This window comes from Physcomitrium patens, chromosome 17, assembly GCF_059467195.1.
Source record: "Physcomitrium patens ecotype Gransden chromosome 17, ASM5946719v1, whole genome shotgun sequence".
Taxonomy (NCBI): Eukaryota; Viridiplantae; Streptophyta; class Bryopsida; order Funariales; family Funariaceae; genus Physcomitrium; species Physcomitrium patens.
The window spans coordinates 12,674,465-12,691,231 of NC_143426.1; the positions used below are offsets into that span (position 1 = coordinate 12,674,465).

General features: G+C 34.5%; 1 protein-coding gene across 1 annotated transcript; it reads right to left on the reverse strand.

The window, feature by feature from the left end:
* Window positions 1–223: 223 nt before the first annotated feature.
* LOC112294551 (eukaryotic translation initiation factor) lies at window positions 224–3,306 on the reverse strand. The gene has a single exon (XM_024545125.3). It carries the CDS (start codon window positions 3,027–3,029, stop codon window positions 438–440), a length of 2,592 nt encoding a protein of 863 aa, XP_024400893.1. The 5' UTR covers window positions 3,030–3,306; the 3' UTR covers window positions 224–437.
* Window positions 3,307–16,767: the final 13,461 nt, after the last annotated feature.

Genomic DNA, 16,767 nt, shown 5'->3' on the forward strand with positions numbered 1-16,767 from the left:
GTGCATAGGGATGATACAACCTCACTACCAAAAGACAATCACCCAGTGAAAGACATTCTACATTGTCACCAAGTAAGTCACGGGTAACTTCGCCTTTACACATCATGAATCGCCGCATGAAATTCGAGAGAAGGCCATCACGCAAAACATGCCACTTGTCGTAATCAACTATTGCCAAATCATAATTTAAACAAGCTTGAACACGCCAAGTACAATCTATAACTCAGTGCAAAAAGAAGTTTCGCAGGTCTCAAAAAGTAGAGACGAGACAGAACTTACATCCATAGAATACTCCAGGATATGTGCACATCCTCCTGCAAATTTAGGAAAAATCCCTACCTCGAAGAGTCTTGAAACGTAACAGAAGGATATAACCGACGACAGTCATCCGCATAACCATGTGTCAATAATACCCAAATCACGAAATATACTATCACTCAACCTAACAACTTCGCAATGTCGCCCTCCACTGTCACACTCAACAGTCCCTCCTTGTCCACCGAAGCCTTCCGACACACCTCACCCACCTGCGCCTCGTTCTCCTTCAACTTGTCCACCACAGCCTTCAACACATCCTTCTGTAGAAACTCGTCCTCCATCTTCGCTGCAGCTTCCTGCATCAACCGAACCTCCGACGCTTCCGACAAAATCAGACCTGCTATCATGCCTCCTAACTGCTTCGGGGCCAATGGCGCATCCATCGCCATGTCCTCAAGCCCCTCCGCCACCATCACCACACCTCCCCGCAAGTCCTCGCTCGATACCACTCCCTTCGACTGCAAGTGCACCAACAGTTTCAGCACCAACCCGCACTCCTTCTCTCGCATCTCCAGCGCAGTCGAAATCGCGATCCTCACAAACTCCGGATGGAAACTCGGCTTCTTCAACTCTTGTACGCACAGCAGTGCCTCGTTCAGATCCACGATAGAAAAGTACTCCTTCAGCAGCGACTCTGACTTCTTCGTCAGCTCTGCAGACGGGGGCCCAGCCGCAGCCACAGGTGCTTCAGCCGCAGGTGCTGGACGTGCTACTTCCTTCACTGGCTCCGACACCTTCGCTGCCTCCACCGTTGGCTTCGCGGGTGCATTACCAAGCAATGCACTTGGTTTGCCCATGAAACCAAATCCACCACTGCCCTGTGGAAGAACCCTGGCACCCATCGAGCTCGACCGCATCGATGGAGAACCATATCGCCCCTGAGCACCACCCATTGCTCCCATTCCTCCACCCATCGGACCGCCCATCCCACCGAAACCCCCTGCTCCTGGCATCGGAAGAACCCCAGAGCTGTCTTTCCTGCTCCTCCTTCCCACGCTCACCGTCTCCCACCCGTCCGCCTCCAATCCTGACCCCATGATGCTCCCCATCGTCGGAACCCCTTGCATCCCCCCCCCTGCTCCTGGCATTCCAGGCATTCCTGGCATTCCCCCTCCTGCTCCAGGCATTCCCGGCATCCCGGGCATTCCTGGCATCATACCTCCGGCCCCTGGCATGAACCCGGGCATCGCTGCTCTCCCGTTTCGAAGTGCCATCATCCCCGGTCGTAGCCCCAATTTCGCTTCCGCATCCGCGTGAATCTCGCTGATCGTCTTCGCCTTAATCTCCTCTCGCCTAGGCACCCACTTGTTCGACCTCAGGTCCAGGATGTCGCGCACCATGAACCGGATTCGGGACGCCAGGCTCCTGCTGTCTCCGATCACCCTCAGCCGGGCGAAGTACGTGTCGAACGCCATCCTCGACTTCGCACTCTCCTCCAGCTGCTTCCCCACCGTCGTGAACAGGTGGCACAGAGCCTCCACGTTCTCCTCCGCCGGTATTCCCTTCGGGTCCTGCCCCAGCAGCTCCTGGATGCAAGCGTGCACGATCTTCTCCGGCAACATCTTCTGCTTGAACAGCTCACCAATCAGCTTGATGTTCCCCAAAGTCCGCAGCTTCACCTTCTTCTCCTTCTCCGCGCGCTCCACTGCCTGCTCCGCCTTCGTCATCTTCTTAATCTCCTCGCGCATCGCGTCCGCGCCTTCGAACTCCTCCTGGCACGTGTTCAGCAGCACTCGCCTGAACGTTATCGGCTTGTCCCCGGCCTGTTCGCTCGGAAACTCCGGCAGCTCCTTGCTCAACTGCTCGCACAGCCGCGCGTACATGGCGCAGAACGTCGGCTCCAACACTGCTTTGTCGAAGATCAGCGAAATCACGCCCTGCAATATCTCAGCCGAGCTGATTCCGGCCTCCATCATCTGCTCCGCCAACACATCGTACTTCTCGGGCGTCAGCTTGTTCAAAATGCCCTTCACCGTCCGGTAAACCTTCTCCTTTTCGGACTGGGCTCCCCTTCGAGCTGACCACGGATTGGCGGCCTTGACAATTGCAGGAAGAGGCCCCGAGGGTGCGTTCTCCTGCTGACGCTGGCCCTGGGAAGAATTTGACTGCTCGCGAGCACCCCGATTGTCATTCCTATCATTCCTCTCGCTCCTTTCATTTCTATCATTACGCTGCTTGTAGCTTCTATCCCTCTGCAGCTCTCGAGACGAGGATCTATCCTCCTGCACTGGAGCAGGCGCAGGGAGCGGAGCTCGAGCTTTCCAATCCCTGGTGTCGGGCTCAGCGGCTCTGGGCGTCGGCGGCAATGGCGAATCCCTAGGTTCTCTCCTGCTCCAGTCGTCGTCCAGACCAACGCTATAGAGCAACCCATCAATCCCTGAGCTCACCAGCTCCTCCGGTGCCTCCGTGCACGCATCCTTGAACTGCAGCAGCTCATCCCTGGTGTACCGGATCCTGTCGCGGGAGCTCCTGGAAGACCTAGCTTCCGGAGGCGTCCTGAAAAACCTTGGCGCATTAGGGTTTCCCACACCTTCTTCTTGATACGCAACCCTCTGACCACCGCTACCACTCTGCTGCTGGCTGCCACTCAAGCTGGTCCCTCCGGCAAAAGGCCGAAACACGACTGACCTACCTCCACCTGGTCGCAGCGACACAGACGGCGTAAGCGTCGACGTCGAGGAGGCGGTGTGTGCGGCAGCATCCATACTCATAGCTCCCTAACAAATTCTATCTCGAATGCAAAAGCTCAAAAACCTTTCGAAACTCTCTCGGTCCCGTGAGTCTCCGGATGTCCTGTAACTTCCGGGCCCTTCGAGCTCCGACGGCGAGGCGAGCTCCGGAGCACAGAACTGCTCGTAGGAAAGGGTCAGGCAGCCCAGCGGTGATGGCTCTAATTGGGGGCTGGCTGGCGGCCTGTTTGGGACCCCGCAAGGCACAAAAGCCTTTCTCCCTCTGGCTTACGATGGCACTCCACTAGGAGTGAATTGTCTATCCTGCCGCGAATTCGCACTCTGCACCAGGGTCTCGATCCAACCAACAGATTGGGCTCCAGCCCACCCTCCGACGAATGAATGTTTCCGGCACCCGCCCCAACTTCGTTCGCGAATTTTCATCTACCTCATCCGCTCGTGTCTCCTCTGTTGACCTAATTTTTTCCCTCGCCCGCATTTGCTCGTTTTTTCTAAACCACTTTCACACCGCCGCATGCTGGACCTCTAAATCTCCTCAGTTGGGTGTTACCAGTCCATGGCAAAGTCGATGTAAAGTATTAGAATGGCTCTCGCTTGGTTGATAAGTTCTTCGGTTGTGTGCATTGTGCTGAATGAATGTCTTAGTGGATTTATATTTTATTTTATTTTATTTTTGGTCAAAGCTGTAGAAATTGAGGATTAGAACTTTAACAACATTTTTATATTCTTCACAGAAAAATTCATAATAAAAACTTTACAGTTTCTTTTTTAAAAGGCACTCATAGTACATGTAAGTGGGATAGTGGAAAATATCAAATCAATAAAATGAATAAGGTCCTTCATATGTAAGATTCATGTGCTATGATTTAAATCAATAATTTCGAAATATAACTATAGCATTATAGTAAAAATATATAATATTAACAATAATAATAAAACATACAAAGATTAAAAAATATGTATCTAGATTTAGTGAAATGATATTTTTTTCAGTAAGAAGATGTTTTTGTAAAAATCTTACTAGAGACTTTTTAAAGAAAATCTTTTAAAAAAAAAAAAAAAAAAAAAACTAAAACCATTCTGAAATAATCCATTAAATGGGCATTTTAAAGTTTAAAATCTAATGTAAAAATATTTTAGGATTACTTTATTTTTATAACAAAAAAAATGCAAAACATTATCAATTACAATGCAGGTTTAAAAGTGGAAAAAAAAATATTATTAAAAATCAAAAAAAAGGAATAAAGAAAAATGCACTTTATTTACACAAAAACTTGTAAAAGGTGGAAGAAAAATAAATTCATATTTTTAAATTCCAAAAATAAGTTTTATTAATGAATATTTTATAAATTTAATAAAGTTTTATATATAAGATAAAAATAAATAACTAAAAAATATCAATAAAATAAAAATATGATAAATTCAACTTACATATATATATATATATATATATATATATATATATTTTATATATAATCCTTATAAAAATAAATTACTACATGCATTGAGTCATTTTTTTTAATAATGAGATTTCATATTTTTTAAATTAATTTGTAAAAAATGATAAATATGGCAAGAAAAAAATTATTTATTTTTAATTTAACTTTTAGATTTTTTTGGATAAGTAATTTTTTTAATAATAAATACTATTGTATTATGCATGTATAATAATTTTCTAAGACTATTTTAATCTAAGTTTATAATTTTGCATAATCTTATATGTTTGTATTGATTAAGTATATTTTATTTATATGATTTTAATCTATTATTAGTAAATAAAATTAATTAATTTAATATTATGGTAAAATTAAATTTATATATTTTTTAAATTTAAAAAATCTAAAAATATATATGATTATAATTTTTTTAAAAATAAAAATAACATTATTAAGTACAAAATTACTACAAAAACTTGAATGAAGGTTGGAATATAATAAAAGTATTTAAAAGAATTGAAATAGCTTTAGACTTACATCCATATATGTAATAGATGTCCATATTACTTCAATAAATAGAAATTAACAAATATAAGTAGATAAATATATTTCAAAGATAATTTATTTTTTAAAAATATTTATAAAATATTTTTAGACTTAAATTAGATATTTATACTTTTATAGATACCTACTTAGTTAACAAAACTTATTTTACAATTTTCATACTTTTAAGAAATTACATTTGAATCAACTTACAACTTGATGCTTTGTTACATTACCACATGTTGTTAACTAAATTTATTGGTGATTTAAAATAAATACCAATCATATGTAGCCACAAAAAAATTCTAGATTAAATAAAAAAATAGTATGTAATTAAAGAATAATATTCTCAAGCTCCTATTATATCTCAATAGGACTAGTCTTGCATCACAAATCAAATAAATAAAAAGAAACTTATGAATAAGGCTTTATCTCCAACATTTCAACAATCCACTCTACATACAAGACTTAAGAAGAATAAAAGAGAAGAAAAACAACCAAGGATTTGTTCTAACAAATTAGCCTCAAAATATCTCTTTTTATAACTTTTTAAAATTAGATATTAATAGTCTAGTCATATTTAGGCTAAATTAATCTTTAATACTTTCTTATTATTAGAACCAACTTATTCTAGGCTAAAAGAAGATATTTAACTATCACATCATAAAATGATATAACAACTACCATATTACCATATGTTGCTGAAAAAATTTATCATTAGTTCAAAAAACATATCAATCATGTGTAGCTACATGAGAAATATACCTTAAATAAGATAATAGTGCATAGCCAAACAATTGCTTCTTTAGTTGAATATTATATCTATACAATTCAACTAACAAAAAAAAAAAAAAAAAAAAAAACTCTAAAAATTCAAATATTTTTTTTAATATACTATACATATAATATATTGTAGAAGAAGTCTATTAAATAGGCTCTTGATTGTTTGAAGGCTTCAACCACATCATCATTGAAGAAATAAATTGGAAGTAATTAATTTCTATCTTTAATAGCTTCTATTATAGATTTTTATAATTGATTTCTATTTAAGTTTTAAAATCAAGTTCTACCATTCATACTTCTATTTGTAATATCAAAATAATAAACATGCCCTTCATCTATAAATAAAATAAATACCACTACCTATTCAAAGATATAAAATTCATTAGTACTTATATTATAGACAAACTCAATATTCTTTAAAAGAATTGACTAAAAATAGTCAAAGACTTACTATATATCAATATTATTAACACAAATTATAAAAAAAACCTAGTAGCTACATATATGTACTTTTTACATACAAAATAACAAAGTCCAAATGGAATAAATATTAAATTTAGATATATAGTTTTTTAATAAAAAATTAATAAGAACAGACTTATTTATATTATATCTATATATCAAGGACATAAAGCTTGAAGAGAGAAATCTTCAATACACTCTTGTGACACTGAAAAGAACTAGAAAGTCACTCAAAGATGATATATTATTGAACTAGAATGGTTATTGCTAAAAACATGAAGACTAGAAAATCTTAAAATAAGACTAAGGATTTGAAAGGTATTGATAAGAGTAAAAAAGGCTTCATTCTTGCCTCTATATATATATTTTAAATAGGAGCTATATAACAATATCCTATAGGACCTCCAAAATGTTGCTATATTACATGTTTTTCTATTTGAGAATGTACCAATCATTTGGCTATGGAAGGTGAGATTGTATTTTACAAGTATCCAGAAATCTTAATATGTTTCATCTTTATAAGAAGAATTTAATTTGAATTTCAATTCAAAAGTACTTAAATCCAATACAAATTATTAAAAAATACTCTTATTAATAATCTCAATCATACATAAATTCCAATTACCTTGTTACTTTCATAATTGGATAATTTTGAATTTTCTTTGTAAACCTTAATCTTAATCAGTAAGATTTAGCAAAGTTGTAGCTCTTAATCTAACCATTCACTTGAAGAATTTTTTTGCATAAAAATGCCACTATAAGTCTTTTATGTGTTAAAAAATAATTTATTCCAATTCAACTTACAAATTGTGAGAAAACACCTAAAAACCACATTGATGTTACTTGGTTGCCAAATTGAAATTTGACACAAATGTCCGAATATTAAATTCTCCTCCAACTATTAACTTCAATTCAAAATTGGTATATAGCTTGATCTTCAAGTTCTCTAATACCATGCCAAATTTTACCTTAATCTGATTAGTAGATCTTTAGATATGATAGAAATCCTATCCAACCTCAAACTACCACCTTCTAATATCTTCTTATATCAAAACCCAAATATCTCTCAATTGCACTATTAGATTAATATGTAATTTTATACACTTAGCACATCTAATCAATCAAGTACTCTCAAATTTTGAACTATAGATGTAAAATCAATTGCACAAACTAGTTAAGAGTGCTAGCTCTAATTATATTACATAAATCTCAAATCATGGATATAAACCCTTACTTTGAACAATAATTGCAAAGTCATTCCAAATCCCACAAAAATAAGCCTAAATTTTTTTAAAAAAGATTTAAGCTAGCTTTGTAATTCTAATCGTTGATCTTCAAATATCTCTCTATTTTACCCTAGGTTCTTGTTTTAGTGGCTAGAGGTCTAATTTTGATCCTATCTCACAAACAATCAACCTTGGGATATCAATCTAACATATTCTAGGGATTTTTGAGCCCAATCCTACCTTCAACTTAATCTTAGTATCAACTATGCTAATTCTTTATTTCTTTTAACCTGATTTTACTAATTTATCATTGAAGAAAAGAAGTCTAAAAGCTACAAATACTTAGTATCAACAAGGTTTGCACACAAAGAGAAGTGTAGAGTAAGATATCTCTTACTTTCAACATCTTTTATTTAAAGGTGGAGTTTACATCCAAAATACATGGATTTCATCTATAAACATGTTCATCCTTCTAACTAAACCTAAATTCATCTTAACCTAGTTTCCACCTTAAAATCCTAGCTGTTACAATAATAACTTCTTTTAATCCTTTGCTGCCTTTTGACTATTAGCAACTTAATATGATTAATCTTTATGTGATCATAACTAAGTAAGAGTTTGCTGATCTTTGCTAATTTTTAAAAGGATTTCAATCCTAATATCTGTATCAACTCATGATGTCTATGCTTCACTAATACCTTTGTAAGCACATCAGCAAGTATGTCATTTGTAGCACAATACTTTATACCTATTATTCCATCTTTAATCTTCTCTCATATAAAATGATGTTGAATGTCAATGTGCTTGGTCTTTGAATGGTGTTTTAGATTCTTAACAAATACAAGATATCTTTGATTGTCACGCATAATTAGAGTTGTTTTTAATTGCTTTAGTCTAATATCTTCTAAGAGTTACCTCGTCCAACACTCCTCCATTGCACAATGACTTGCTTCCATGTACTTAGCCTCTATCGTTGATCTTATAATAATAGGTTGTGTCTTGCAATTCCATGAAATGGCTCCCATTCCAATGAAGAATACATATCATGTTGTGGATCTTCTATCATTTGTATCTTTAGTCCAATCTATATTACAATAATGTTATAAATCAATGTTCTTACTACCAAAGTACAATTTGAAGTTCTTTGTACATTTTAAGTACCTTAATATCCTCTTTACCATTCTCCAATGCAACGGTCCAGCCTTAGATATGTGTTGGCTTACAATATTCATTGCATATACAAGATCCACTCTTGTAGCCACTATTACATACATGAGTGAGCCTATTGCTGCCTTATATAGAATACTTTGCATCTTACCTTCAACTTGTATAAACTCCTCATTCGTGAACTTTATCAACTTCAAATTTACATCCAGGAGTGTTTCAATGAGCTTGTATTCCTCGATGTTGAATTATTTTAATACTTCTTCAATGTACTTGGTTTGGTTTATTATAATGGTCTTGTTACTACAATCTCTTACAAATTCTATTCCAAAGCTATAGTATAATTCTCTCAAATTATTCATCTCATATTCTTTTTTTAATTTGGCCTTCATTCAATCCATCTTTTTTATATTATTAGCCAAGATGATCAAATCATCAATATAAAGGATTACAATCAGCAAGAACTCTTTTGATTGCATCATATATAATGAATGATCAGTCTCACTATTTACAAATCTTTTATTGACAAAAAAAATATCAATTCATTGGTACTATGCCCTTGGTGATTGTTTCAATCTATATAAGGATTTTTTCAATTTGCACATAAGATGTTCTTTGCTTTATTATACAAATCCTTGAAGTTGGTGCATTTAAATGTCTTCTTGTAATTCTCTATTAAAAAAAGCCGTTTTTACATCTATTTGGTATATTTTCAAATCCATTGCTACTCCAATTGATACAATGGTCCTAATGGTGGTGAATTTGGTAATATGTGCACAAGTCTCATTAAAATCAATTCCAGCAACTTAAGAAGTATCTTTTGGAAATTAATCTTACCTTATGCCTCATTATCACATCCATTGCATTTCTTTTTGTCTTGAACACCTACTTACAAATAATACAAGATCGATTTGTTAGAAGAGGTGCCAATTTCCATATACCATTGTTCACAAGAAATTGATACTTTTTTTCTATAGCCTTCTCTCATTTGATTGTATCTTCAGACTTCACAACATCACACAAAGACAATGGATCAATAAGAAGAACAACATTTGCATGTTTTTGACTTACTTGAAAAAATATGTGATTTTTCTACTATTCACTACATTGCCTTCTTTCTCTCAAAAGATATCTCCTTTCACTTGTAAAAGAATATTCACTTTGTTGCACTTCATGTTCTTTTCCAACTTTCTTCTTTCTTAAACCTTGTTATTTCTCACTCAATGGTGGTATTTCTTCTCCTCCTCATCATCATAATCTTCAACATCTTCATTTCTTTCATTGCTAGTCCTAATAATTGTAAGAGCCTTCATCTTTTCAACTTTCTTTGGCTTTTCATCTTCATCATTTTTATTGTCTTCATCTTCTTGTTTCTTTGTTGAATTGAAAGATGTGTCTACAAATACATCATTATTTCCACTTGGAACATCTTCAAGTATTCACAAGCACTCTTGTGCTCTAAAAATTCATCACGAATTTTGATAATATTCTTGGTTTCTAAATACATTAGCCTATATGCCTTAATACCTTTACAACAACCAAAAAATACACACTTTGTACCTTTTGCATCAAGTTTGGACCTTATACAATCTGATGTTTTTGAATATGCAATGCAATTAAAGGTTTTTATATGAAAAATGCAAGATTATCTTCTACTCCAAGCTTCTTGTGGTATCATTGATGTAAGAATATGTATTGGACACCTATTTCTTATATACACTGTATTCACCATAGCTTTTGCCTAAAATCCATAATCAAGGTTTTGAGCATGAAGCATACTCCCTACCATCTCTACAATGGTTTGATTTTTCCTTTCAACAATATCATTTTATTGTGGAATGTATGGAGTTGTGGTTTGTCTTATAATCCCTTCATTCTTTAAATAAACATCAAATTGCTTAGACATGTACTCACCTCCATTGTCTGTATGCATCAACCTCATTTTGAATTCACTTTGTTTCTCAACAAGTGCTTTAAATTCCTTAAACCTCCAAAAACATTTACTCTTGGCCTTAAGAAAATAATCCAAAACTTTTTTGAATAATCATCAATGAAAGTAAAAAAATACCTTGATCGTCCAATACTTGTGTTCTTCATAGATCCACATACATTCGAATGGACAATCTTCAATAACTTGGTAGCACATATTGCTATACTATTTGAAAATAAGGCCCTTTTGTTGTTTGCCTTGTATGCATCCTTCACATGCAAGTTGTTTTGCATTTTGGCTTGTGTTGCCTAGATCTAAGCCACTTACCATAGACTTGAGCTTTCTCATGTTCTTCATATTCAAATAGCTAAGGCTATGATGCCATATATTCAATTTGCCTTAATTTGATGTAAACTCAGTAAATGTGGCTACATCCACTCCATTCATCTTCTTACAAATGAGATACTACAAATTTTCCTCTCTAAAGCTTTTGAAGACCTTGTCTCCACTCAATGTCCTTATAAAATATCCATTCATGTCAAATTAAATTTTAAAACCTTCCATTACAAGTTTATTCACCAAAAGTATGTTTTGCTTCATCTTAGGCATATGAAGGACGTTTTTGAATATGATCCTGTTGGTTTTTCCATTCACAACCACTTCTACCATAATAGAGCCAATTCCAATGGCTTCACATGTACCACTATCTCCCAATATTATATTTGATGCTGGAATAGCCTCATAAGTATCAAATGAATACTTATAAGATGTCATATGCTTGGAACAACTTAAATCCACAATCCATCTTGACATGGCAGCCATAGAAATCTCATTTGTTGCGATGAATGCATAATCTTTTCTTCCAAACTCATCTTATACATTATTTACATTCTCTTTCTCTAACTTTTTACCTTTGTAGCTATTTCAAGCAAAATGACCTACTTTGCCACAAATGAAGCAAGATTTGACATTACCTCATTGATTTGAATAGTTGCCCTTGTCTTGAGATGAGTAGAGAATTGAATCTACACTTTGAGGCTCCTTTACTTTCTTCTTGGTTTCTTCATAGGCAAGTCTTGCCTTTACATAATCCATTGTAAGCTCTTTTTGCTTAATGGACTCCAATGCCATAATGAGGTAGTAGGATTTTAGAAGGTTTATCAACAAGATCATGATAATATCACTTTCTTTTAAAGGCTTGTCAATAATTGCTAGTTGATTTGTAAGAAACTTTACCTTATTGACATGAGCCATGAGGTCTTCACCTTCTTCCATCTTGCAAGTGAAGAACTTCTTCCTTGTATAGATGATATTGGATAAGTTCTTATTCTCATAGATGTTGCAAAGAATCTTTCATGCTTTTGCTGGTCCTTTGCAAGAGATAATCTAAGAAAAGTTGGCTTCATTCACATTAGTTGTAATCAATCCAAAAGCCTTTTTTTTTACAACATTTGAATTCCTTCTTCTCCTTCATATCAGCATCTATGCTTGGAGCCTCTTCACTTTCATCTATAATATCCCAAAGATCCAAAGATGCCAACAAAAACTCTATTTTTACCTTTCAATAGTAGAAATTTATACCTTTGAATTTCTCAATTACTCTCAATCCTTCATCTTCACTTGAAGCCATATCTAAAGGAGAGATGTATCAAAAACGATTGAAATAAGCAGTCCTCATGCTCTCAAAATCAGTAAGAAAGTATTGCTGCCTTAGAAATACAAAAACCTTCTTTGTGAATAAACTAGTATCTTTACTCTCAAAAATACTCTCAACTTCACTTTTAAAAGTTTTGACATGTCTAATGACCTATCTAAACGTCTCAAATCTAATTTCCTACTCAAATATCACTATTATGCTCACAAATCACTTCTATACATTATAAAAGGCCTTTTAAGCATAATTAATACCTTTAAGACATGAAACTACAAAGTTAGACCACCAAGGATCTATCTTAGTAAAAATACAATGGAAGTGTTCTATAACTTTGCCTTAAGGTGAAAAACCAAATATCAACACCAAAATTCTCTCGACCATAAGTAAAAGCAAACCAAGATCTAGATTTAGATTCGAATATGAAAGTTAGGTACTTCTAAATCCTAATATCAGCAACAACAAGTTGATCTACTCCACACATCAACCACTTCAAAGAACTTCAAAACACTCAAAGAAATGTATGTGGATCCATAATCTATTGAAGAAAAGAAGTCTAAAACCTACAAACACTTAGCATCAACAAGGTTTGTATACAAAGAAAAATATGAAGTAAGATATCTCTTTCTTCAAATATCCTTTGTTTATAGGTGGAGTTTATATCCAAATTACATGGACTTCATCTAAAGACATATTCATCCTTCCAACTAAACCTAGATTCATCTTAATCTAGCCACCACCTTAAAATCCTAGCCACCACTATAGTAACTTCTTTTAATCCTTTGCTACCTTTTGCGTATTAGCAACTTACTATGATTAATCTTTATGTAGTAGTAACTAAGTAAGAGCTTACTAATCTTTAACATTTATGGTCTTTCTACAGCACTAAAATATTTTTTACAGTCTAAAAGATAAAATTACTAATCAACCTTTAGCTTACTAACTATTAAGATAAGGAAATAAATTAAAAGGCTTTTATAAAAGCCATGCTTAAATATTTTGAATTATTATTGAATCAAGATAATTAGATATTAATTAAAAATTTATTTTTGATTATATTTTTAATATATAGTTATATTATAATATGACAACATATTGACTTTACCAAACATGTTGTCATATTATAATTGTTTATAGTATGTAAAAATCAACTAAAATAGATAATATATTTATAAGTATTGATGCACTTTAGAATGGTTAATAGATTAATTTAAAGAGAGTTGATGTAAGAAAATTTATTTAAAATTTATTTATGTTGATTATAGTATTTAAATTATATAAAATTGAGATATTTAGTATAAAACTTAAAGAAAAGTTTGTGGCCAAAGATAAAGATTCAAACCTCTAAGAAACTTATTTAAAGAGTTGAAAGTAAGGTAAGGATGGATGAAAGCAAAAGATAAAGATCTTCATTCCTATTGGTCAAAGGTCATATCTAAAAGGTATTTAGGACGCTGTTTATAACCATAACAAGGATTTTGGCGACTTTAGAAGGAACATTCAAGAATCAAAAGTAAGAATTATAAGGTTTAGAATTTGGACTATAATTTGTATACAAATTTTAAAAAGTTTAGAATTATAATAATGAAGTTATAGCCATTTGAAGTTAAGGTGTCTTTTTAAGACATACTATTGCTCTTTTGAGGATACAAAGAGTTTTATAATAGACTTTGGAGATCAAAAGATATAGCCATAAGGATAATTTTAAAATTTATACTTATTGTGAAAGAATTTTTTTATTTGAAATATGTATGAAGAAATTATAGAGTGTTGAAGATAGCACATATAATTCAAAGGTAATAAGTGAGTTGTTATGTTGATAGTATTAGGTAGAGCCCTATTTTAAGTTTTTAGATAAATTTTTAATTTAAATATTTTAAAAGTATATGTTATTAAATTAAAAAGCTATATATCAAAGTTTTAAGGTATTTGAGTATTTAGTTTGTGAAATATGAAGAAAATTGCATACAAGTGTATGCAAGCAAGGATTTGAAGATATTATTAACATTTTGATAATATTTCAAGATCCATAATGAATTTGTAATTGAATTTTTTTGGGATAGTTATTAAAAGTATATCAATAATTTATATAAATTTTGGTTTTTTTGGACAGTCCAATTGTAAGATATGAGCTATTGAAGTTTAGAAAAAATTCACCTTAAGGATATATAAGGTTATATAAAAAAATTATCACATTTTTGGTGACTTTTGGTACTTAGGGCTTATGTATTGATGTAATTGCCCTGCTTTTGGTCTAGATGGATGTTGTTGATGGAACTTTTGAACTTTTATTTGTGCATTTACAAGATTGCCAATTGATTCTCACGTGTGATCATTGATATTATATCTGTGCCAATGGACTAGATATTCAAGCCTTCTTTATATTATCATTGAATCTAATACTGTTAAAGTAAATGGATGATAAGTTAAAAGATAAAATATATTATCTTAGATAAGTTGTTAATGGTCAAAGGGCAGCAAAAGGATGAAGGAAAGTTACCAAGGTGGCGGCTAGGATTTTAAGTGTCGACAAGGGTGATAGGTAGTGGCTAGGATTATAAGTGGTGGCTAGGGTTTAAAGTGTCGGCTAGGTTAAGAGGATTCTAGGGTTTAGTTGGATGAAAGTAAGTTGAATACTAGCCAAAATGGATGTAACTTCTACCTATAAGTAAAGGGTTTTGGAAGTGAGAGGTATCTCATTCCACACTTCTCTTATGTCTAACCTTGCTGATTTTAACTTACTTGTGTCTTGCTTATTGTGTTTCTTCAATAGGTTATGGGCCTACATACACTTTGTTGTGCTATTCAAGTAAGTTGAAGTCATTTACTCGTTGTTACTCTTATGTGGAATAGATCTTATGGTGTTTACTGATGTTAGAGATTGTATGATCTAAGCTTATGTTTTGACTTGTGGAAGTTCTGATTTAGGCCTTATAGATCTTTTACATCAGTTTGAAGGTTCTTAATTCCTAGGATTGAGTGATTAAGACCTTATACAAAGACCTTAATAGTGTCTTTGATTTTGTGGTGAGAAAATGAATTTTATGAGTGGAAGAACTAGATGGTGAGGTTGATTGGAATTCACATACTTGTTAGAAGCTTCAAAAGTTGATTTGGGAGAGTTTGGAGTGAAGAAACATTCATTCGTTCACAAGAGGGCATTTTGAGATTTTGCTAGTGCAAAATTGTTTTGGTGATTTTAAGCACATAGAGACTCTTTTTTTTGATATTTTTTGATAGACCTCTTTTAAGACATGGCTTCAAGTGAAGGTAAAGGTTTAAAAGTGATTGAGAAGTTTAGAAGTGACAATTTCTACCATTGGAAGGTCAAAATGGAGCTTTTGTTGGTATCTTTAGACCTTTGAGATATTATAGATGAAAGTGAAGAGCGTCCAAGCATGCATGCTGATGCTAAAGAGAGGAAGGACTTCACAAGACGAGAAAAGAAGGCTTTTGGCATGATTGCCACTAATTTAGATGAAGCCAACTTTTCTCACATCATCTCTTACAAAGGACCAACAGAAGCATGGAAGACTCTTTGCAACATATATAAGAGCAAGAACTTGTCCAATATCATCTTTACAAGGAGGAAATTCTTCACTTGCAAGATGGAAGAAGGTGAAGACCTCATGGCTCATGTCAACAAGGTAAAGGCCATTACTAATCAACTTGTTATTGTTGACAAGCCTTTAGAAGAGAGTGATATTATCATGACCTTGCTTATGAGCCTTCCCAAGTCCTTCAACTACTTCATTGTCGCATTAGAATCCATCAAAGTAAAAGAACTCACAATGGATTATGTGACGGCAAGACTTGCGCATGAAGTGACCAAGAGAAAAAAAAAAAAGAGCCCCAAAGTGAGGATTCGGCTCTCTTTTGAAGGCAAGGCAAGAGGAGTCATCCCAACCAATGTGGCAATGTGAGAACTTGCTTCATTTGTGGAAAATTAGGTCACTTTGCTCGAAATTGCTACAAGGCTAAGAAATGAGATAGAGAAAGTACAAACAATGCTCGTGATGAATATGGAGGTGATGATTATGCATTCATGGCAAGTGAAGGCACTTCCATGGCTGCCATATCTAAGTGGATCATTGATTCTGGTGCCACCAAGCACATGACTCCATACAAGTGTTCATTTGACACTTATGAAGAGATTTCAACAGCAAATATCCTCATAGAAGACAATGGCATATTACAAGCTATTGGAATGGGCTCCATTGTTATAGAGATTGTTGTGAAAGGCCAAACCAAGAGGATCAGATTGAAGGACGTCTTACATGTGCCAAAGATGAAGAAAAACCTCCTCTCGATGAGTAAACTTGTTTCACATGGTTGTAAAGTGTAATTTGATAAGAATGGGTGTTTTGTGAAGACATTGAAAGGAGATCATATTGCAAAGGGCTTTAGAGATGGCAACCTCTACTTCATCTAATGTAAGAAGGTGAATGGAATTGAAGTGGCAACATTTGTTGAATTTCCTCAAGATCAAGACAAGTTTGGCATTTGGCATCGACACCTTGGTCATTTGAATGCCAAGAGCATGAAGGAGCTCAAATCTATGATA